Raw genomic sequence first — 21,957 nt, forward strand, 5'->3', positions numbered from 1 at the left:
TCCTGTTTCAAGTTTAAATCTGTTCACACGAGATTAACATTTTACAAAGATACCTTGTTTAAAAAAAGACATAAACAACAACACTCAGATATCTTGATATTTAAGCTTATATTCATTATATAGATCAGGCTAGTGAAAAAGAAAACAACCACCAAAAAGCATAATATCCCCTCTCCTAATAATATTGATCTCAAAATTAAAAGATCAGATTTTGTTATCATGCCTTCCTTTTTCATAATCATGAGGTAGTCAGTCATGTATGTCACTGATAAATAACTCAAATGATTAGTAATTTATTAATCAGCTAACTGTTACAGCTGTGGTCTCCTGTGTTATACAGTAGATGCACCCAGATGCTGTAATATTTGAGTATGTGTATATATATATATATATATATATATATATATATATATATATATATATATATATATATATATATATATATATATATAACTTGAGGGTCAAACAGAATAGTCAAAATATATTCATCCGATCATAAATTACACAGAACCACATATATCCTGTTGATCAAGTTAACAAAATCACAGCGGGTATGACACTACTACACATCTGGTCAGGTTGTTAGTTTGGCTGAATGAAGTGCAGCCCACAGGGAACCATGAATAGAGATAATTTATTCAGCTTTCAACACACAAAAACTAAAACATAGCAAAGAATGCCCCTCTCCACAGAACATTAAAAATAGCTCTGCAGACACAATATGAGCAGTTGGTGTTTGGGGATCCTCCTGTGTTGTTATGATAATTTTGTACAAGCTCATTGAAATAAGCAGACCATTTGTCATTCAGTAATATTGTCAGTTAGACAAAGAGCAGTATTAGGAAACTGTTAGTGCAGCAGCAGCACAGTGTTTTCATCTATTATCTGTCTGTGTCAGGGCTTCACTGCTGCTCGCACTGCTCAGCTTTTATTTAGGTACTTCCCCTTTAAGAGAACCATGGCACCTCTCAAGTCGAGGCAGACATTTTTCAATGCAAGATTTTTTTCTTGCATAAATTATGTTCATGACGTAGTGCAAAAGGCCAATTTTCTGGCAATTTTGTCCGACTTTACAGCTCAAATAGGATTTTGTGAGACACCTCAAGGATTTTTGTCTATCTGAACTGTTGCAGAAAGGGCATCGTCATTAAATATTAAGAGAGAGGAGATCCTAACATTGCAACCCTCCTTATCAATGCAAATACCTCTTTTGTGTGCAGTCACAGCGCCTGTCTGGGAGCTGAGATGAATTTTTAATTATGTGTGACTGAAACAAACTGTGACAAGGACCTTTATAAGAGCGGGGGATTACAGAAAATAAGCTGCATTTACGCGGTAAGTTGAATATAATAACCGGACACTATTGTAGCCTGCTCTTCGCGCATAGCAGCGAAATGGCGAGAGGAAATGAGTTTTGGTTAATATGCAATGTTCGTAATTAGCATAATTTATATATTTATGATAAAGAGAGGGAAATACATAATATTCGGTCTCTAGGCACGGGTCGAGATGATTTCGGTCGCCTGTACTTGGTGGTTAGTGCTTGTCTTCAAAAGTGGCCGACGCGGCGAGACTTTTATTGGCCAGGATGGGGGTGGGGAGCCCATCAACACCCGCTGAAGTTTTGACAGATCCTCCTTTTCTAACGGGGCATTGCAGCAGGAAACGCTTCATCTTGATTCTTTTTCGGATCCGTGATGAATTTGTAACCACTTCATGTCCACGATTAGCGCGTTTCATCCCGTTTTCTGCAGCTGAAGTGCAACACAGTATGGCCTGTTTATAGGCCCCTCCAAATAGTCTGGTCCTGCAATGACAGAAATAGCCATGAATAAAAACACAGTCCTCTCTGCATGTGGGTCTGTTTTAAGCAGCGTTTTGCCCCTAAAAGTGCAGATACCGGGGACTTATAGGGGTCACCAACATCAAACTTTCTGTATTTTTATTCCTGAAATGGCTGCAGAGCATAGTAGAAGGAGTGAGTTAAGTTACAAGGCAGAAAATCTCAAAGAGTTTGTTTAATCTGTGTTTGTGTGCTCAGAATGCCAGGAAGACAGTGACCGTGGTGGTGCAGCGAGCCATGAACTCCCAGGATCTCCCTGCCAAAGATGCCCCACTTACTGTCAATGAGCAGGTAACACTCAACTGTCTGAGCGGTGACAGACCCCTCTCCTCACGCTGTAACCAACACAGAGCTTAGCCTGACCCTTATAACTTGTGTTGTCTTCAAGTTCTTTGCTGCTGTTTGCTACCGTCACCCTCCATGTGCTGACATACCATATCACAATGGAATGATTAACTTCCACACAGCAGTTCATTAAGATCAGGTGCCACTTTTGTGTTTAATCGCCTAATAATACCTGCTGCTCTTTGCTTGTGAGGGTTACCAGTCTTAAAACTGCCATGCTTAATAATTAATTGTGGTTTTTCTTCTCTCTAGTAACATTCTGTGTAGACATAGTCAGCAAACAAAAGCAATGCTCTTCACGGATGCACAGAGGGGAGCTTGAAGAAAGCATTGCTTGAGCTGCTTGTTGGCTGATGCTCTTATCATTTTTTTGGTGTACTCATGCTCTTTTCATTTTTATCTATTTTTTTTGTGTGTTGTTGTTTTTTTTTTTTTATTTTGTTTTTGGTCATTGTGTCCTAATATGTGCTCGGCTTCTCTGTTCTCCTTAGCCATTCACTGTCTGACTGCAGAAGTCTTTTTTCAGCCATTTAAATCCTGCACTTTGAAATTCCCTGCCAAAGACAACCAGGTATGCATCCTCCTCTCTCTTCCTGCATTGTCTCTGCACTTTTTCCTCCAGCCCAGGTTGTCTCGCTGCCTCTCCTCTAGGACTTTCATTATTGCATACCATATGTCACTGTTTTAAGTCAGATTTACCACATGTAGTTAGACGCCGAATTGATAAGGTGGAGAAATGCAAAATTTAGGCCCTTTCTTGTGACCCCTCAGGTATTAGATGAAGTGAGACTTTGATCGTGTTTATTTATCATAAAATTAGAACAAAAACCTGAGCAAAAGAATTGCAATAGAGCAGGCAGCTCCTTCTGCAGTTGAGTCATCTCAGCTTTTATTTCTGATCACTGTGCAGGTCATTGTGATGTCCGGCCATGAGACAATTCGTGTGCTAGAGGTAGAGGTTGATGCATCTCTGCCAGCATCAGTAAACGATGGGAAGAGTGAAGGCAAAGCTGAGGAGGGAGTGGCTCAGGCCACCGCGGAGCAAACCGAGGGCGGCAGCACCCAGGACGGCCCCACTGTGCCCCAGAGCTCCGGGGGAATAGGTAAATCATTGTAAAGTTAGATGACAAAGGACAGCGGCTGATTTCTTATTCTAACATACATGACATAGTTGTAGTGAAATGCCAATGACAACTGTGAAATGTCAGTAAGAACCAACCCTGGCTGTGCTCCTGCAGTGCTCGGTGAGCAGCAGGTGGTGTCTGTAGAGGCCCCTGCCCCCACCGTCCAAACGCTGACTCCTGCTGTTCCCATCAGTGTGTCTCTGCCGCAGACACAGGCCACCATGCCCATCACTGTACAAGGCTGTCCACAGGTATGATTGTGAATTCACACAGTGAGAACACTTTCCATACTCATCTTTACTCATCAGAGAAAAAACATTGTTGTCAGTAGTTTGGTTTTCTTGGCCTAAAACGAGGGTCAGCAATTAACAAGGGTTTTGGGCACACTGGCCTTGAAAGAGCAAAAAGATCCTGTGAAATGAAAAGTGTGGAGGGCAAAAATCCTATTTGAATTTCACCCTGTCCAATATTCATGGGATTAATGTCACTATTGTCACCCACAGGCTACTGTAGGTGATTTACTCAAGTCACTGACTGAGGCAATTGTCTCGAGTGCATTGTGAACTTGAAAAATGGAACAATTTGATCCCAAACACCTGAACACAAAGCCTGAGGCTGTGGAAATTGTTGCCATAACATTTCCAGTAACTGGAGAAAATTCAGAGCAATACAAAACAACAACAAAATATAATACACCAAATTTGGTTTAAAAAAAATCAATAGTGCAGCAGTGGAAGATGGATTATTTGAGTCCAAAGGTAATGAAAAATGTATTAATACTACTGTTTAATTGTGTAAAATTACCTCTGTAAAACACTAGAAAGACAGTTAAAAATAGATAAAGGACAGAAAAAAAATTATTACTCATGCCAGTCACAAACACCGATGAAAAGCAAATTTTTTACTTCCCAACATCAGGTGCTGACCCAGGACAGTCTGGCCACATTGATGACTGGTATGATGGCCCAGACAGGGTCACTGGGCCAGCCCCTGCTCATCCCCCTGAGTATGGCAGGCTCCATCGGTGGCCAGGGCAGTCTGGCTGTCCTCACCCTCCCCACCACCAATGTAGCTACTCTCCCTGGGCTCACAGCAGCAAACCCGGCCGGAAACCTCCTCAAGCTGCCCTTTGCTGGCCTCCAAGGTAAAATACAAACTCATCATCTCCTCTTGACGTCTTACACATTGACTACTCCCAACATTCTCAATAGCCATGCTCATGGCGTAGCTCAAGGGATGGCAGTGTCAGTCAGCTGGTCAGTTTACCACGTTGTTCCACACTGAAATATAAGATAAGATAAGATAGACTTTATTTATGCCACTTGTGGGAAATTCACATGTTACAGCAGCAAGAAACAAGGGTGACCAAAATAGGAAAATAGAAAAATAAAAAATATATAATATAGAAAGGCACAGAAGTAACAAAGTGAACAACTATTGGATGGATAACTATGAAATTTTGCACAGATGTACAAAATCCTCTGATCCACAGAGGATGAATGCTAATGACTTTGGCGATCCCTGACTTTCCCTCTAGTGCCTTTGATTTATGACCAAATACCTACAAAATACTGACATTCACATCAGCCTCAGCTGTATGTTGTGTTTAGTATTAATTAGCAAATGCCAGCATGCTAACACGCTAAACTAACACTGGTGCGCATGGTAAACATTACCTGCTAAACATCAGCATGTTAGCATTTGTCACTGTGAGCATTCTCAAAGCACAGCTGAACCTAACTGCAGCCTCACAGAGCTGAAAATCTGGCTGTAAACTCTTAGTCTTGTCATTATGTTTTCATAACAGATTGCATACCCTTGAATTTTCCTGCAGCTGCGACAGTCTTGAACTCAGTCCAGCCCCAGCTGCAGACAAATGCACAGACATTGTTCCAGCCTCAAGCAGCCTCCATGCAGCCAGTCCAGCAGGCTGCTGTGCAGCAGGTGATGTCTCAGCCAACACAAGTGACCACTGCCCAGGTTTCTGCTGCTCAGGTGGCAGCTGCCCAGGCGACCTCGGCCACCACCACTGTTTCTCAGTCCAACATATCTGTGGCAGCGCTGCAGACCGCGGGACTCTCCATCAATCCTGCAATTGTAAGAATGCCACTGCAGTGATTTACCTGTGTCTGTTAACATCCATCTTATGAGTCATGTTATTTTATTTTCCTGTGCTCTATCCACATTTTGTGATTTCCTGCCCAGATCAGTGCTGCTTCCTTGGGAGCACAACCCCAGTTCCTTAGTTCCCTTGCCTCTACTCCCATCATCACCAGCGCCATGTCCAACATGGCTGGCATCACCAGCCAGATCATCACAAATGCCCAGGGACAGGTGGGTGCCTAAAAAAACTACTATTGTAACAGCTGCTCACTTTCTATTCTATTCTGTTTGTGAGTTTAGATTTGACTTCTCAATCTAATGTGACTGCCTTTGCTCTGTATTTGGGGCTTCCAGCTAAAGGGTACATGCATTAAATATGAGGAACATCCTTGCCTTTGTAGAAGTGCATCATGAGCCAAAAAAAAACACTGCATGACTTGATTGACTAGAACACATAACAAAATGAGAAAGGTATAAGAAAAAGTATTTTACATAGTGGTATTTACACTTTTGCAAGCTTCATACTGTAGTGTTTTGATTGGTAATCACACCCTCTCATAGGACAATCAAAGTGTTTTCGTGTTATGGTTCTGTTTTTGGGAATAAAAGCTCCAGTTTCCAGTTAACATCAATCAGCAGTGCTATTTCAAGTCAGTGGAGCATAAGACAATTTCTGTTAAAACTGATTTGTCCTCTCCAACACTTCCATTACTCAATCTTTCCATTATTGCAGCTTGTTGCATTTAGAAGTGCAGTGTTTAATCTCTAAGTCCTGAAAGCAAAAGCTACCACGGAGGGTTACCTTAAGTTATTTGTATATTTTTACAGGTTATAGGAACCCTCCCACTGTTGGTGAACCCAGCTTCTCTGGCTGGAGGGGCTGCGACTCCCACCCTCCCCCTCCAGGGACTCCAGGTCCAGACTGTCACCCCACAGCTGCTTCTCAACACCCAGGGTCAGATCATTGCCACTGTAGGGAATGGACCTGCCACAGTTGCCACTTCTGCTGCAGTTCTGCCCAAAGCCGCTGCTCCGCCAACACTCACCAAGCCTAACACACAGGTAGACAAACAGAAGTCTGGATTTTGTGTTGAGATCAGAAAGGACCACATCATTACTGTATTTACACTTGAAAGCTGAAACAGACCAAAACACGCTGCATGACCTTTGAATACGCTCGATTTGGCCCATTAACTTTTCCTGAAGGGTATTATATTTTGCCATTTGTGTTAATGCAGGCTACATCTAAGAATATCATTTATTTGTTCCCTCCCAGGCTTCGGTAACTAGTGTCACTCAGTCGCCAGTTGTCATCGCCCCGCAGCCGTCTGTACTGAAGACCACCACCACGCTCTCCTCCACGGCACCCATCACTTGTGGAGACATAGCAAAAGTGGGCCAGCTTGTCAGCAGTACGTACACCTGCTTCTCCTATCCAAACATAGATCCGTTTTAAGTAGGTAGATATTTTTAACCAGACTCTTCACAACTGTAGAACCCCAGCAGGTAGTCAGCAGCGAGGAAGGCATTAATCTGGAGGAGATCCGAGAGTTTGCCAAGAATTTCAAGATCCGTCGGCTGTCCTTGGGGCTTACTCAGACACAAGTAGGACAGGCTCTGACTGCAACCGAAGGTCCAGCTTACAGCCAGTCTGCCATTTGCAGGTAAATTACTCCCCTGTTCATGTCTCCTTGTATATAAAAGTGTTCCTCATTATTGTGCTGTGAAAAGAAAATACTCATTCACTTCTCGTTAGAAAGCATCAGTGATTCATCAATAACAGGGTGTAGACAGTGCATTTGAGATGTATGAATGTTGTTAAGACATATGTGCAAGCATCTACTCATCTGCTTGTATTGTATTGTGTTAGTGATGTCATGTGTAACACAGTGACACACGTGTGATATTTGTAGAAGACCGTCATATTAAATCCTTACAGCATCAATGTAGATGTGATTATGTAATGTAACTGTAACATTTTTGCTGCTTAGGCTACAAAAGAAAAAAATGTTTGTGAGTATGATTTTAAGAATTCTCCAAATAATCTTGATCATGATCTTAAAGTACCATTTTAATCAGAACAGGAATAGAGTCATTGTTATACGGAGGTCAGTAAGTAAAAAATAATGAGATATTTTTCAATAGGCTGGTTAAAGCTCGGACTAGTGCAAAATATCAAATTCACTCAGCTGCAAATTGGATCTATGTGTACTCATATACATATGAATGTACACTGATCAGCCACTTCATTAAAACCACCTGCCTAATATTGTGTAGGTCCCACTCATGCTGTCAAAAGCAGCTCTGACCCACTGGAGCATGGACACAAGTTCTCTGGGAGTGTCCTGTGGTGTCCAGCAACAGGACATTGGCAGTATATCCTGTGGATCTTGTGGTTGCTCCTTGTTCTGGCGCATCCCACAGATGTGCGATTGGATTGGGATCTGCAGAGTTAGGAGGCCAGGTCAATGCCTTGGGCTCTTTGTCATGTTTCTTGATCCATTTCTGAACAGTGTTTGCAGTGTGGTGGGCACATTGTCTTGCTGGGGGAGGACACTGCCAATGGGGAGTGATGCCATGGGTGGTGGGAGGTTGTGTGCTTTGTCTGCCGCAAGGTGGGTGGTGTGTGTCAAATAACTTCTAGATGAATGCCAGGACCCAAGGTTACCCAGCAGAACATTGGATTGTAATGAGATGATCAATGTTATTCACTTAACCTCTCAGTGGTTTTTATGTTGTGGCTGATCAATGTAGTGTGTACTCATGATATACCTCAGACTGACCTTTGTTTTGTACCGCAGGTTTGAAAAGCTGGATATCACCCCCAAGAGCGCCCAAAAGCTAAAGCCGGTGTTGGAGAAGTGGCTGGCTGAGGCTGAGCACTGGAACCAGAAAGGCCAGCAGAATCTGATGGAGTTTGTCGGCGGAGAACCCTCCAAAAAACGCAAGCGGCGTACTAGTTTCACCCCACAGGCAATAGAAGTTCTTAACTCCTACTTTGAGAAGAACGCACTGCCGACGGGTCAAGAGATTACTGAGATTGCAAGAGAGCTAAACTATGACCGAGAGGTTGTGCGAGTATGGTTCTGCAACCGGCGACAGACGCTGAAAAACACAAGCAAAATCAATGTCTTCCAGGTTCAGTAGCGACATTATTCTGGGAGAGTTCGCTGCTGATCTTTTATCCTTTAAGGAAGCTGAACATTTAATACAACAACACAGATGTAGATAGTGTTGTAAATATGATTTAAACTCTGTTAAGGCTGAAAGAATATGAACTTTTTGAGAAAATGAAGGAAATACAGGATTGAAGTCGTATGATAGAATACTTGCAATGAGTTATTAATTTTGTTTTAAGGCTGTATATGTGTTACTTCTTTGTGGTGGGTACTCAGTCAAACTGCATGGTCCGCTTATCATATACAGCTATTATAACATGTCATATTTAAAAACATTTGATGAACTTTTATACAAGTGTTTTTCTAGGCTACCGTAACGGGCAAGCATTGGTTAACATTGAGTTTAATCACATTGAGGTCACTTTGGCACAATGACTGACATTATACTTGTGCCACAATGGAAGTTAAGCTCCTCATTTACTTTATATTCACGTAGTATTTGTACTGCATGAGCTGCTCTGCAAACATAAATACGATTCTGACAGACATAAGACTGTAGGCTATAAGCAGGCAATAACCTATAACCTTGTTTTCATCAGAATTAGTTGTTAAGGAATGTCACTTTGCCCTCTATGGACTCCTGACTCTGCAACAAGTTTTTGGGACAATCATCATTTGATATTTGTTACTGATAATCACATAGATGAAGAGTCATGTCCTCTTGTTTGGCTTTGATAGTTTTATTCAGCGGTATGAAATGTGTTGCACTGTTGGGTGTTCACAGAGAGGCTCATTTCTGATGTTTCATTGACAACAACTTCTTGTCAAAATGAAGTAGCTCAGGCTATTGCCCATGATGCCAACCTATTTTAGTTTTTATTAACTGACAATTAGCTACTGATCATGCAAATACACATACTTTATTTGTGGGTGATCCATGTGTGTAAATTCACCTCAGTCTGTCCACTTTTTACACTTTCTGTTCAGTGTGTTTATAATACTCTGAGAGTATTTTGTGTTTACTCTGTTCACTGTTGTGATTATTCCCTTAATGGCTTGACAGTGCTGTTTCCTCTCAAGTTAGATACTGTAAAGTACATTTGCTAAATGGCCTATAATGAACTTGAAATAGTCTCATGATGCCTGAAACATTAGTGCCAGATTTTTTTAGATACTCTTACTAAGCCTAATATCAATCAAATTGATTAACTGAATTTCAAAGAATATGTTAATTGTTTAGCCAAGAAAGGAGGTTTTGTGGTTTAATGTGTTATGACTTTCAATCTGAATGAGTCAGAAGAGTTTTTGCATGTGCAGTATATTTAGGAACGATACTGTGGCAGTTTTCTTTATGTTTGCCAATTCTTCAAGAATTCTTTGCACTTTAGTGTCAGCTGGGAAAGTTAAAGGGTTACAAATGGTTTATGTACAGTGCAAAGTTCCAGTTACGTTTGTGAAAGAATTTCATTTCTGCGTTTTAAAGTTTTTGAACAGCAAGAAGCTTTGCTTTGCAAAAATGTAGCAGTACCGGCAAAATTGCAATCATCAACTTGACAAGCAACATCTATCATTAAGATTAATGTACTTTTTATGCAGATGAAATGTAAAATACTGCAGATTAAATATAAAAACTAATATGCATTAATCACAACTTTAAAAGATTTTGAGTTTGTGAATGATAAGTTGAATGGTACATTTTATGTTCCACCTTAGATTTGCCTTTTGAATAACAGCAGGCTTACGTTGCAGTGGACATATAGTATGCCTAACCATGAAATAATTAATATTTAAAAAGATTTTGCTTTAACATGTATTTTACCTTCATGTTAAATATGGGAAGGCACTATATATAATATTGTTTATTATACTAAGATATCAACAGAGAAAAGGAGAGTTAGAATGATAAGATATCAGCTATTAGTTTCTTGACTGCAAAGCACACAAAACATTCAGGTCTTAGTGAGACAAGGGAAAAACAAAAGTTGGATGCTTTTTGTTATTTTCTGTCAGATAAATAAACCCTGTCTTTATTAATCACTCCTGATTGTTGTGTATTTATACATTTTCAGCAGTTTATATTAACTATTGACATGCACAAAACATAGACTGAAAAATGTTTTTTCTTTTTAGAAATAAAATACCACTTCTGATCATGGCTGGATTAACCTGTTATTGTCTCCCCACTGTACATGACAGTTTCATTATTTACATACACAGTATAAAATGTATGTATGTATTAACACATTGAAATTGCTTGTTTCAGAGTCGAAAATCCAAAATGTTGAGTTTATCATTATAGATAACGGTGGCAACTCAACCACGTCTTATCGGCCATAAGAGGAGGGTGGCAGTAATGAGCCTTAAGGTTCGTGCTAGCAATGTAATTAAATACACGAAGAAGAGGACAAGCCGGAAATTACGGCTGCTCCTTTTCCTGACGGAGCTAGATAAACAAACAAAAGCAACGACATTATATTACATATATTTATAAACCTGAGATAATTTTGATGCATATCTATTTAAAGATATGTCTACCAGGAATAATTTGTCCCCGTGAATCCCCAATAACGAAGCCGTAGAAAGGCTAGCACCCTACTGGCTAAGTTCGCTGGCAAGCTACGTCGCTAGCTAAGTGTTTAGCTCGACATGTTTATTTTAGTACTGGGGCGAAGGAGCGCGACATGACGGCACGAAACTGTCGCAGTGTTAGCAAGTAGCTACACTTTTTTATCACTTGAAGGTAAGGTTTGAATCTTTAATTTGATTACTCGGCTAAATTCAAAAAAATAGTTAAGTCTAAAAATATTGTTGCTCCCCACAAGTTCTTTGGATTTCACTGGTGCTGCAGTGCACTGTTGCGTAAATCGTGCGCGCAGACCACCTAACCGTTAACCTCAGAAGCTCTGTATTGCTCAGGATGATAACCTGTTATTGACAGTTGCACACGCCGTGTATGGGTATTTCCCTCGATTAAATGTTCAAATGTCGTCGTATTTTCACGGGGGTTAGAGTTGGAGTAACACAGTTAACATTAAACTTCTTATTTCACTCTCCTCCAACAAAGATCGGAAGGTCGTGGGCCACAGGTGTAAAACTTGGCTGAAGTTTTTACCAGAACTGCACTCCGTAAGATCTCTTCACCGCCACAACCATGGCGTGGGCTCTTAAGTTGCCTCTCACGGATGAAGTGATCGAGTCCGGACTGGTCCAGGACTTTGATGCCAGTCTCTCGGGCATTGGCCAGGAGCTTGGTGCTGGGGCATACAGCATGAGGTAAAGTATGAGTTTTGCACGGGGTAAGCCTTCTGTTTTAAGTGTACTATTGTTGTTGCTAACTGAATATGTCATCGGATTTGTAATGTTGTATTATATGTATGCATTTGAATGTACCATATATACTGTACTTGGTTTATTTGGGGACTTAATTGTTGATATAAACAGTGACAGTGAAGGCACACTGGAAGGGATGCCTCCTTCAGCTGTCACTTTCTAAAGTTAGTGAAACTGTATCACTTGTTTAAGCTTAAATGTCAGCAGTGTGTGTTTTCACTTGTCCCAGAGCTTTTAACAGTGATTGTGTTAGAGTGGCATCAATAATCAAAATAATCAAGTAGTTGACTCAACAGAAAACAGATATGCAAATATTTTGGTAACCTTTTTGGTAACTCAGTTGATCAAATCTTAAAATTTGTTGCCTTTTGTGTCTTAATAATGTAGTAAACTAGATATCTTTGGTTTTGGACTGTTTGTCAGACAAAACAAAACATTTGGTGACATTACCGTGGTCCTCAGGAAACTGTTTTCTGTTGATTCATACACCTAGTAACTGATAAGTTGATGCAAGAAAACTAGTGGGAGATTAATCACAGCCCCAGATTTTATGACTGTTGAATGACTGTTTAAATTGAAAGACTTGTCTGTAGAAATCTGCTTTATCAATGTGCAGTGTTTCACATTATCTCTCATCAAGGCTTTGTGGCCACATCACTGTGCAGTCGGAGCAGAGAAATCTTCTCACACTTTGAATTTGTTCATGGATATGTGAAATCCTTTACTGAGAGTCAGCAGAAGAGCAAATTAATCACCACATGCAGATGAAGTATACCACTTGGTGAGAATTAGAAATAAAAAATACTCTTTGATGAAATCTGATTGGAGAGTTAGACTTTTTCTATCATGATGCAGCAAATCCTGAATCACTGAGTATAAATATCTGCACACAGTTCTGTGGTGTATAGTTCTAAGGTCTTATTTAAGAGTTTAAAGTCCAGATAGATATTTATGATGTTTCTGCTCAGTTTTTCAGGATGGAAATGATGTGAAATCCATTTAGGTTTGGCTGACTCAAGCACTTTGCTCTGCTCGATAAAGATCACTCTCTTTTGTGTCCTCTTCTGGTTGGTTAAATGCTCTGTTATATGATACTGCATAAGCTGCAAAGTGCCTGCTTGTTCCCTGAAATTCTTTTGTTGAGGGAAGCGATGAGATACTGACTGGATACCTTGGTATTTAGAGATGTTGTCCAAATTACCTCCATTATAATTAATGAACTGCAAAGCTGGTGAACACAATAACACACTGTTCAGCCTCAAGTGTTGTCTGGTGATAACAGGTAGTGTTAGACTCTCCATATAATTTATCATTGGGTTGAAAATAATCACTTCTAACAATTAACATTTTAACATTATTTTCTGTTGATTTGTTTTATGAAAAGGCAATAATGAATGTGTCTCACAGTGAGGTGATCAGGACTCGGCAGCCTACTGACAGCCTCATTCTTTTGTATCTGTTCTCCAGCGATGTCCTTGCCCTCCCCATCTTCAAGCAGGAAGAGTCCAACCTACCCCCAGACACTGACAACAAGATCCTTCCCTTCCAGTATGTTCTGTGTGCAGCTACCTCGCCAGCCGTTAAACTGCATGATGAAACACTCACCTACCTCAACCAAGGTCAGCATCAGGATCCCGGCTGCAGTGTACTTTTCAGCTTTGTGAAAATTTATTGAGGTCTAAGAACACTGAGTCAAAGGCCATGGAAAGCCAATTCAGTTCCCATATTTATTACCTGGATGACTGTAAATCTTCATAGAGAAATTTGATAGCAGCCATTAGTGGTAGAGAGAAACAATCAATGTGGAAATATATTGCCATATGGTGTGCGAGGGTATGCTTTTGATAAGCTAGCACCAGTATAAGGATATATTATTTTCTGACTGTGAAGTCTATTGTCAGTGTATATCTGTTTTACATTGAAAAGGATGAAAGAGTATGTTTTTCTCCTTTATCATGATTATCTGTCGGTGTGTGAGGTGCAATCAAAAAGTTCCAAGACTGCACCTATACCAAGCAAAAACCTTAAATTTTGCTGCTACCTCCTACAAAGTAGTCACCTGATGTTGATCGTGCAACATAACATGGAATACTGACCCACAAAAGTTATTGTTTGCATCTGCTGCATGTGCAGTACCATGCAATGTTGTGTTCGTTCACTACAGGAACGGTCTCAGAACTTTTTGATCACACCTTCTGTTCAGATTTGGCTTTATAGTCATGCTGTCGGTACCATGGACTGTATCGTGATAGTATTGTAATGTGAGTTATTCTGTAAATCCTGTTGTGGACATAAATGACCAAACTAGGATGTGTGGTGTCATGTGACAGCCTGGTAGGAACTGCAGCCAATTTATTCACTATGTAAATTCGTCATTACAGGGCAGTCCTATGAAATTAGAATGCTTGACAATCGGAAAATTGGGGAACTTCCAGAAATCACTGGCAAAATGGTGAAGGTAAGATTCAGTTCACACATACATTACAATATATTTGCACAGGTCAGTGTCTTCCAGGTAAAATCAGTATGAAAGTGTTTGAATAACATTTACATCTCCCTTAAATCCTTTGTAAAAATTTATTTTTCTGAATTTCAGAGCATTATACGTGTGGTGTTTCATGACCGACGACTTCAGTACACAGAGCACCAGCAGCTGGAAGGGTGGCGCTGGAACAGGCCTGGGGATCGCATCCTTGACCTGGGTGAGTACTGAAAGAAAAATTGCTTTTCTACTTAACGGTTCCAGACAGTTCTGATTCTTCTTTGTTATATTGGGTTTGTGTGTGTGGGGAAAAAACGTTGCTGTGCAGCCTTGTATGAATATTAACTGAGTGAGAATTTTCTAGATAAGATCAATTTGGGATTTTGACTGTTAAACTGAACTTCAAGCACAAGATGACGGTGGTGGTTTTTTGGAGAGGATGGTGTGCATTAAGACCTCTTTTGATAACAGCCTGTTTTGCATTGATCCATTGCAGATATCCCCATGTCAGTCGGCATAATCGACCCCAGGGCTAACCCTACTCAGCTTAACACTGTGGAGTTCCTTTGGGACCCATCAAAAAGAACCTCAGTTTTTATCCAGGTAGCATGACGAACAACACTGTTGTTACCCTGAATTACTTTCATTCATGAAAAGCAATGGCAGTAATCTCAGGCAGTTTACAGCACTTTTGCATTATAGCACTAAGCTTTTTAACATTTAGTATACTCATCTATTCTGTTTGGCAAAATGGCAAATAGACTAAATGTTATGCTGCAGGCAGTAATTACTAATGCAATAATTTTGCAAAGATATGTTTATTTATTGATTCCACAGACCTATTTTTTTATTTTATGTCATTTCCATATTTATATTCCTTTCTTTTGTAGGTTCACTGCATCAGCACAGAATTCACCATGCGTAAGCACGGAGGAGAAAAGGGTGTGCCTTTCCGCATCCAGATCGACACGTTTAAGGAGAATGAGAGCGGAGAATACACAGAACACCTCCACTCTGCCTCCTGCCAGGTCAAAGTCTTCAAGGTGAGGGGGGGGTTGAACAAAAACAAAGGAAAAAAAAAACTTGATGCACTGAAACACAAACATGCTGTTTTGGTCTCTGTTAGTGTTGTTCATGACCACCCACATGATCTGTTTCAGCCTAAAGGTGCAGACAGAAAGCAGAAGACTGACAGGGAAAAGATGGAGAAGAGGGCGCCACAGGAAAAGGAAAAGTATCAGCCATCCTATGAAACCACAATCCTGACAGAGGTTAGCACATTACTGTAAGATCCAAGTAATCATATGATGAAGTGTTGTAAAATTGAAACATAACCATTTGACAAAAAATGAAAAACATTTTACAATGCTGACAGCCATTCCACCTAGAGCTTCAACTAATGATTATTTTCATCATGAATTAGTCATTGGTTTTTCTGTCTGAAAAAATGTTTACTTCACACTGATAGAATACAGAGAGAAGCAACAAATCCTGACAAAGAAGAAGCTATAGAGGAGCTGTAACTAGAGAATGTTTGGCGTGTTTTCTCATAATTAGCCAGCTAATGTTCAGTCTGTTTCCTAATTGATTAATCAGCTTAAATTCCAACAACTTATGTAAGACTAGAGAAAAGAATTGTGGATGACACACAAACGGACTAAAGCACAAACTGTGTAGATAAATTAAATGTAAGGGCAAGCTGCAGCTTATAACTGCTCACATAATTTAGATGCCACAATAACAAAAGTGTTGGTCTTTTGCAGTGCTCTCCCTGGCCTGAGGTTACATACGTCAACAACTCACCATCTCCTGGTTTCAACAGCACACACAACAGCTTCCCAGTTGCAGAGGGGTATGAATGTTTAACAGTTTCTACCAGTGCTGTATGAGTAATGCTGCTTGCTGCTCAATTTTGATTTAACAAAAAAAGGAAAAAGAAAAAAAGTAGCTGTGTGTGGTTAGTGAGGAGCACACATGATGTTTATATTCTAACATAGTGTCATTTTAACTATTTTTAGAAATGGATCACCAAACCACCAGCCAGAGCCTGTCGTTCAGGTAGCAGATGTAAGTGCAACAGCATTTTCACTTTCTGCATTTAAATTATTGCCCGACTGCCTTCTGCCTGTCTGAACCACCATGTATTAATATTCACAAATGCAAAGCTGACATCTGGACGATAAACTTCTGCCTCTCGGTAGATTCACTGATGCACTTTGAAAACATAAAATAAACAAAAGTCAGCCTAACCTGTGTCATGGTGTGAATGGAAAGCATTTGATAACGATAAATCAATAATACAAAGTCAAGTCCTGGTGAAGGCATGACAGTGAAACCTTTCTGTGCATTACAGGATTCAATGCTTCTGTTATTTAACCCTAAAACATGATGTCAGAATATTTAACTCTGTACATGCTGTATATTTAGGCAGCTGTCTACCTGATATGTTAAGCACATACAAATTTAATTGTTGCCTCATCACCCACTAATACATGAACTCTCAGTTAAACAGGTTAAAAAGGTTAAATAGATAGATTGAGGCTAATTTATGTTGAGAGCAGAGTTACTGTGCTACCAAATTGATGCAGAATACCTTTGCAGTTTCTGTCTGTTTTTGTCTAATTGCAAAACAATTTTGTAAATTCCTACATTTTGAAGCAAATGAATGCAGCCTTGGTTGAATCTGATATCATATTTTTTCACATTTTTTGTGTGTTTATACTTTATTCTCACTTTTAATATGGTTTTTTTTTTAATATGTAAAGCCGTACACATGACCTATATGCACTAACTCTTTGATAGTCTTTGAGGTTGTGTGTTTTGACCTGCCAGTCTTATTTTTTCCCCTGCTCAGAATTTGTTACCCACAGCAACACCACAGGATGCACAACAGTGGCTTCACAGAAATCGCTTCTCACCCTTCTGTCGGCTCTTCACCAACTTCTCAGGTAAAATATAGAATTGATGCACATTTACAAATAAGACCATTTTATTTCAGTGTGGTGTCATGTACAGCTGCTGGTGTCACTGATGCTAGAAAAGGGAGCAGAGACAGGGAAGGAATCTGGTTTGATTTAGTGGCTGCAGGATGGTGTAGAGTGAAAAAAGACTCACCTCAACCCTGCATAACATAAGTGTCCGCTTTCCAGAGGTATCCTCTAAACAAGGCACAGAATCACTGCCAGCACCTTGGACTGTGGTCTGTGGCTGGTGACCTACTTGAGGATAAGTCAAGTGAAAAGACTGTTCCTGGAAACCCCAAAACAAACTTGTTATTGTGTACTTTAGTTCACATGTAAGGGGGGGTTTGATGCTCTCACTCAAGGTCTTGTTTCTGTGCACCAGGGGCAGACCTGTTGAAACTGACCAGGGAGGATGTCATTCAGATCTGTGGACCAGCAGATGGTATAAGACTCTTCAATGCACTGAAGGGACGGTGGGTCTTCTTTTATGTCACCCTGCCTGAAAACATACAGTTTATCTCATATATCAAGAAGACCTTCATACATTTATGGACGTTTTGTAATTTCCTCTGTGTGGATGCCGTTTATAGTGTGGTACGTCCGAGGCTGACCATCTACGTTTGCCAGGAGTCTCAGCAGGCACGGGAACAGCAACCGAAACATGAAAACGGAGATGCTGCTGCCAACACTTTCTTTGGTCAGTCCACGTTTGTGGTTCATGTTTGTTTGTAGCATAAAGTGATCATTCATTTCCACTCCACTGATGAGGCAGAAAGCCGCAGTGTTGCAGATAATCCTTATTTGGTGATATGCAGCCATTGCTTTAGCAATTTCTGTTCTACACTTCCCAGTCAAATACTGGATGTATTTACTTGTATTCTTTGCTGACATTAGTTTGACATTTTGAGAAATATGCTCAATTGCTGTATTACCAAGAGTCAAATAACTAGATCAGTACCATTCCTGTGTGTGTAAGATAAATTTGAATTGTGATGATATTACAGTCCTGTCGTCACTGTGAGGATGGTCAGGGAACCAACAGACTCCTTGAAGTAGCCTCACACATAACCTCTGTTAAACTATAGTTTGATGTTTTATACTTTGTGCATTTTAAGGAATAAATCTAGATAAAATGTGAGTTGTAGAAGTGCTGGTAGGTGGGTTTGCTCCTGTTACCTCGCCCCATTAGCCCTTTTGTATTTTTCCAGTCTTCATGCTAAGCTAATTGGCTGCTGGCTGTAGCTTCATATTTACTGTGCAGAAATGAGAGTGGTATTAGCAAGAAAGTGAATAAGCATATTTCCCAAATGTAATTTTAAGTGTATCTTAAAGCACTTTCTGTTCTGCTGTGGTAGCAGCTGCTGCTCATATCTACTACCCTGCTCCCAAATGTATTTCAGACAAGTTGCTGTGTGAATTTAAAAGTAAAATACATTGCTTTGACTTGTGTTTGTGTATTTTTGTACCAAATACTGACATACAGTGTTTGCAACAAGTAAAATACTCTTAAAAATAGAATCATGTAATAATGACACACTACTCACAAATGTTACTGTGTGTGTTTGTGCTGTGTAGAGATGATGAATAGTGTTGATCGAACCTGTTTTTCTGTCTGTCTGCAGTATATCACGCCATCTACCTGGAGGAGCTAACAGCTGCTGAGCTGACAGAGAAGATCGCTCAGCTCTTCAACATCTCACCCAGACAGATAAACCAGATCTTTAAACAGGGTCCCACTGGCATTCACGTGCTTGTCAGTGATGAGGTAAATTATTGTTTTTTTGCTCTTGAAGGCTCCACATTCAAATCACAGTCACAGATGGAGATGAGATTAGCTGTCATTACACATGTTAGTAAACAGCTTTAGCTTGTTTCCCCTCCACATTTAACATTAACTCTCTTTTTAACAGATGATTCAGAACTTCCAGGATGAAGTGTGTTTTGTTTTGGACACAATGAAAGGTAATAAATGATGATGATTTATTTGTTTCTATATTCAGCCTAGAGATGAACTCTATCATTGCAAGTTTATTTATTAAACCTTCCCCTGCTATGTTTCCTTTTCCTTCTCTTTCCAGACGACACAAATGATGGCTACCACATCATCTTGAAGTGAATACTGGGGAAGAGAATAATGTAGCCTTTCTTTAGACCCAGTCCAGTCAGCCCCTCTAGAGCGTTCTACTCCTCGCTGTTCTTGGAATATGTGGCGATGCCCCCGAAAAACCTCTTGAGGCTGCTAGGAGGAACCTGCGACTGAAGCACGTGGCCCCTCTCCTCACTTTTACCTTATTGTCTTACTTTTGAGGGAGTGACTCCGTTACCACAGCGAAGTAACATTTCTCCTTCCCGCCCTTCCATTGCCTCCCTTAAATGGTTGCATTTTCCTCTGTTGCTTATGTCATATGAAAGGGGTTAGTGGCACTACAGCTGCTATCACTGTTTATTTGTTTGCTGAGCATCTGGTGTGCCAAAACTCTGTGCTTCAGAATCAACAGTTTGTTGTTTCTTAGAAAAAACAACCAAAAAAAATCAAGACAGTTACATTGACAGTACTTCCAGTCTGGAATGTAGCGTGATTTGTTGTCGTCACGCTAGCTTGCCTTTCGGGATCCACTTTGCCAGTCTGCAGGAAACATGGTGTAGCTAACACGGTCACACGGTCAAATCAAATCAACACAACAGAGGCATCAAAATCAGCAATCAGGACATTAAGGGAAACTGCTGGAACCCAGCTGTGCTTCTGTGATTCCTTTGAAAGCTAACAGTCTCAGTCCTTCACTGGTTTGTATTGTTATGTTTGAGGGAAAAAAACAAAAACATTTCCAGCCCCCCCACTAAACACTGTCAGGTCCTCATAGTTAGTGTAGAGCGCATACTGGCACTGGTGGTTGTTTCTTCAGAATCTTGAAAGATGATGAAACACTGTCTTATGTGAGTGATCACACCAGCAAACTGTCCTTGGTCCATGTGCTTCCTATCTCTATCAGCTTATTTAGCACATTTTTGTTTTGGCCATTTTCCAACATTATTTTTGAGCAGATCATTGCTTCATGATGAATCATGCATTACGTTGGCAGTTTTTTTTTTTTTTAATAATCCTTTTTTTTTAAAAAAAAAAAAAAAAAACTTACTTACATCTCTTCATCATTGTTCTTGGATGTTACCACTTCCAAATACTAATCCATGTAATGGGCTTGTTGGACACAGCGGAGCTGCATGTGAAAAGATATGGTTAGTTTATGTTCAATCCATTGTGCTGCTTACATGAAATTGATAGCTTGACATTTTAGATATCCATCTTTGCCCCATCTCATCAGCATTATTAAAATACTTACCCATGTACTGGCTGCCATCTGTTTCTCTCCTCATAGTCTTTGCAAAAATAAAGATGTGTGTGTTTTTTTTAAAAACAACAATATCCTAAATGTTCCTACGTCCATCAGGAATGGTATTAACACACAGCTTTCCCTTTGTTGGACAGATGTGGAGCCTTACTATATACATGGACAGTCATTTTGTTGCCATAGAAACTAGGTTTTGTCAAGACAATAATAATCATGTCATATACAGTAAATCAGATTCAACCAAGATGCAGGTTCGTGTTAAATGTCCTCCGTGTCATGATACTGTCAATTTTTTTGCACATCTGTCTCTGCTCGGTATGAACAAAGGAGCAGGGGAAAAAAGGAAAATCACTACATTTCCCAGCATGCTCCGGCGCAGGGCATGCCTGTGATGTCACAATAAGTATATATACGGCTACAGGGAAGAATTTCTTCCTCCATTGTTACGTTGTAACAAACGGGGCCGGGGCGAAACGGGGGAGAAAAGGCGTCTTTAGGATATTTGCAAACGTTTAGACTCGAAAACGAACCAGGGCCCAGTTTTCGTGTTAATGCGAGAAGACGGCGAAGTGAGCCCAGCCGACTGACTGAACCCGCCCCGGTGAGAGAGAAAAAGGATAAACGAACACAGATGTCAGCGGATTTCTCCATTGCAAGCAATCCAAGGCTCACATCAGGGAGATAAGACATTCGGCTGTTTACATTATTCATGCTGCACCGAAAATGTTGGGGAATAAATCGCAGCTAATCATATGACGCCCCTCTTTCCTGCCGTCTGTCCTTTAAATAGATAGGCATGCATTTAAATAAAACCGGCAGGTCTAATAGGCAGCTCCTGTTTTCTGCCTGATCCTTCACTGTGCAGAACAATGAGCATGGAGCCTAAGTAGCCCAACATAGTCAGATATCAAGTGTTGCAAATTGACAATCACGCAAGATTTCAGTCAGATCAGTTTGGGTTTAGCTTTGCCATACGGTTGCAGTCTGGATCCTCGGTGCAGGGATATCGGTTTTGGCACAAAAAAGCATCTTACAGGGCGTTGAAAGATTGATGTGCAGCTCGTACTGGAAAGAGAAACGACCTACGAGTTGGTTGGAATAAGGGTCCCTGTTTCTGCCCCAGGTAAGAAGGTTTAGTATTTCATTAACTGGGCGGCTTGCCATTGTGTGTGTGTGTGTGTGTGTGAAAAATGAAGAGAGCTGGTATACTGGAGAAAGAGGGAGAGAGAGAGAGAGGGAGAGAGAAGGCCTTTGCCTGTCAGACTGATAACATTAAACCTCCCCCAACAAAAGTCTGGTCA

The 21,957-nt window shown here is 40.4% G+C and overlaps 2 protein-coding genes across 4 annotated transcripts; both read left to right on the plus strand.

Annotated features, from left to right (window-relative positions):
- Nucleotides 1–947: 947 nt before the first annotated feature.
- On the plus strand, nt 948–10,690 carry pou6f1 (POU class 6 homeobox 1). Of its 3 annotated transcripts, XM_051071379.1 has the most exons (12): nt 948–1,335; nt 2,042–2,134; nt 2,680–2,759; nt 3,099–3,291; nt 3,427–3,563; nt 4,231–4,456; nt 5,120–5,409; nt 5,518–5,646; nt 6,244–6,477; nt 6,692–6,827; nt 6,911–7,079; nt 8,217–10,690. In XM_051071379.1, exons 4-12 carry the CDS (start codon nt 3,108–3,110, stop codon nt 8,560–8,562), a joined length of 1,851 nt encoding a protein of 616 aa, XP_050927336.1. In that variant the 5' UTR covers nt 948–1,335; nt 2,042–2,134; nt 2,680–2,759; nt 3,099–3,107; the 3' UTR covers nt 8,563–10,690. The 3 variants fall into 3 exon arrangements, with proteins under 3 accessions (XP_050927336.1, XP_050927335.1, XP_018536152.1); XM_051071378.1 differs by lacking the exon at nt 2,680–2,759; XM_018680636.2 differs by lacking the exon at nt 2,680–2,759 and having other exon boundaries at nt 956–1,335; nt 5,147–5,409.
- Nucleotides 10,691–10,928: 238 nt separating this feature from the next.
- On the plus strand, nt 10,929–20,654 carry tfcp2 (transcription factor CP2). Its single transcript, XM_018680950.2, has 16 exons — nt 10,929–11,274; nt 11,599–11,807; nt 13,332–13,483; nt 14,246–14,322; nt 14,461–14,566; nt 14,843–14,949; nt 15,237–15,389; nt 15,507–15,617; nt 16,110–16,198; nt 16,365–16,413; nt 17,201–17,294; nt 17,692–17,782; nt 17,900–18,006; nt 18,932–19,074; nt 19,220–19,271; nt 19,388–20,654. The coding sequence occupies exons 2-16, from the start codon at nt 11,686–11,688 to the stop codon at nt 19,423–19,425; spliced, it is 1,491 nt and encodes a 496-aa protein (XP_018536466.1). The 5' UTR covers nt 10,929–11,274; nt 11,599–11,685; the 3' UTR covers nt 19,426–20,654.
- Nucleotides 20,655–21,957: the final 1,303 nt, after the last annotated feature.

Source organism: Lates calcarifer, linkage group LG6 (assembly GCF_001640805.2).
Source record: "Lates calcarifer isolate ASB-BC8 linkage group LG6, TLL_Latcal_v3, whole genome shotgun sequence".
In the NCBI taxonomy this organism is placed as follows: domain Eukaryota; kingdom Metazoa; phylum Chordata; class Actinopteri; family Centropomidae; genus Lates; species Lates calcarifer.

What these genes read in the sequence shown, in the direction of transcription:
- pou6f1 (XM_051071378.1), top strand. Translation starts at nt 2,081, where the DNA reads ATGAACTCCCAGGATCTCCCTGCCAAAGATGCCCCACTTACTGTCAAT. An exon ending in TCTCCATCAATCCTGCAATT is followed by an intron (nt 5,410 to 5,517) that starts GTAAGAATGCCA and finishes TTTCCTGCCCAG; the next exon opens with ATCAGTGCTGCTTCCTTGGG. An exon ending in AGTGGGCCAGCTTGTCAGCA is followed by an intron (nt 6,828 to 6,910) that starts GTACGTACACCT and finishes TCACAACTGTAG; the next exon opens with AACCCCAGCAGGTAGTCAGC.
- tfcp2 (XM_018680950.2), top strand. Translation starts at nt 11,686, where the DNA reads ATGGCGTGGGCTCTTAAGTTGCCTCTCACGGATGAAGTGATCGAGTCC. An exon ending in TCACTGGCAAAATGGTGAAG is followed by an intron (nt 14,323 to 14,460) that starts GTAAGATTCAGT and finishes TCTGAATTTCAG; the next exon opens with AGCATTATACGTGTGGTGTT. An exon ending in CTGTCGTTCAGGTAGCAGAT is followed by an intron (nt 16,414 to 17,200) that starts GTAAGTGCAACA and finishes TCCCCTGCTCAG; the next exon opens with AATTTGTTACCCACAGCAAC.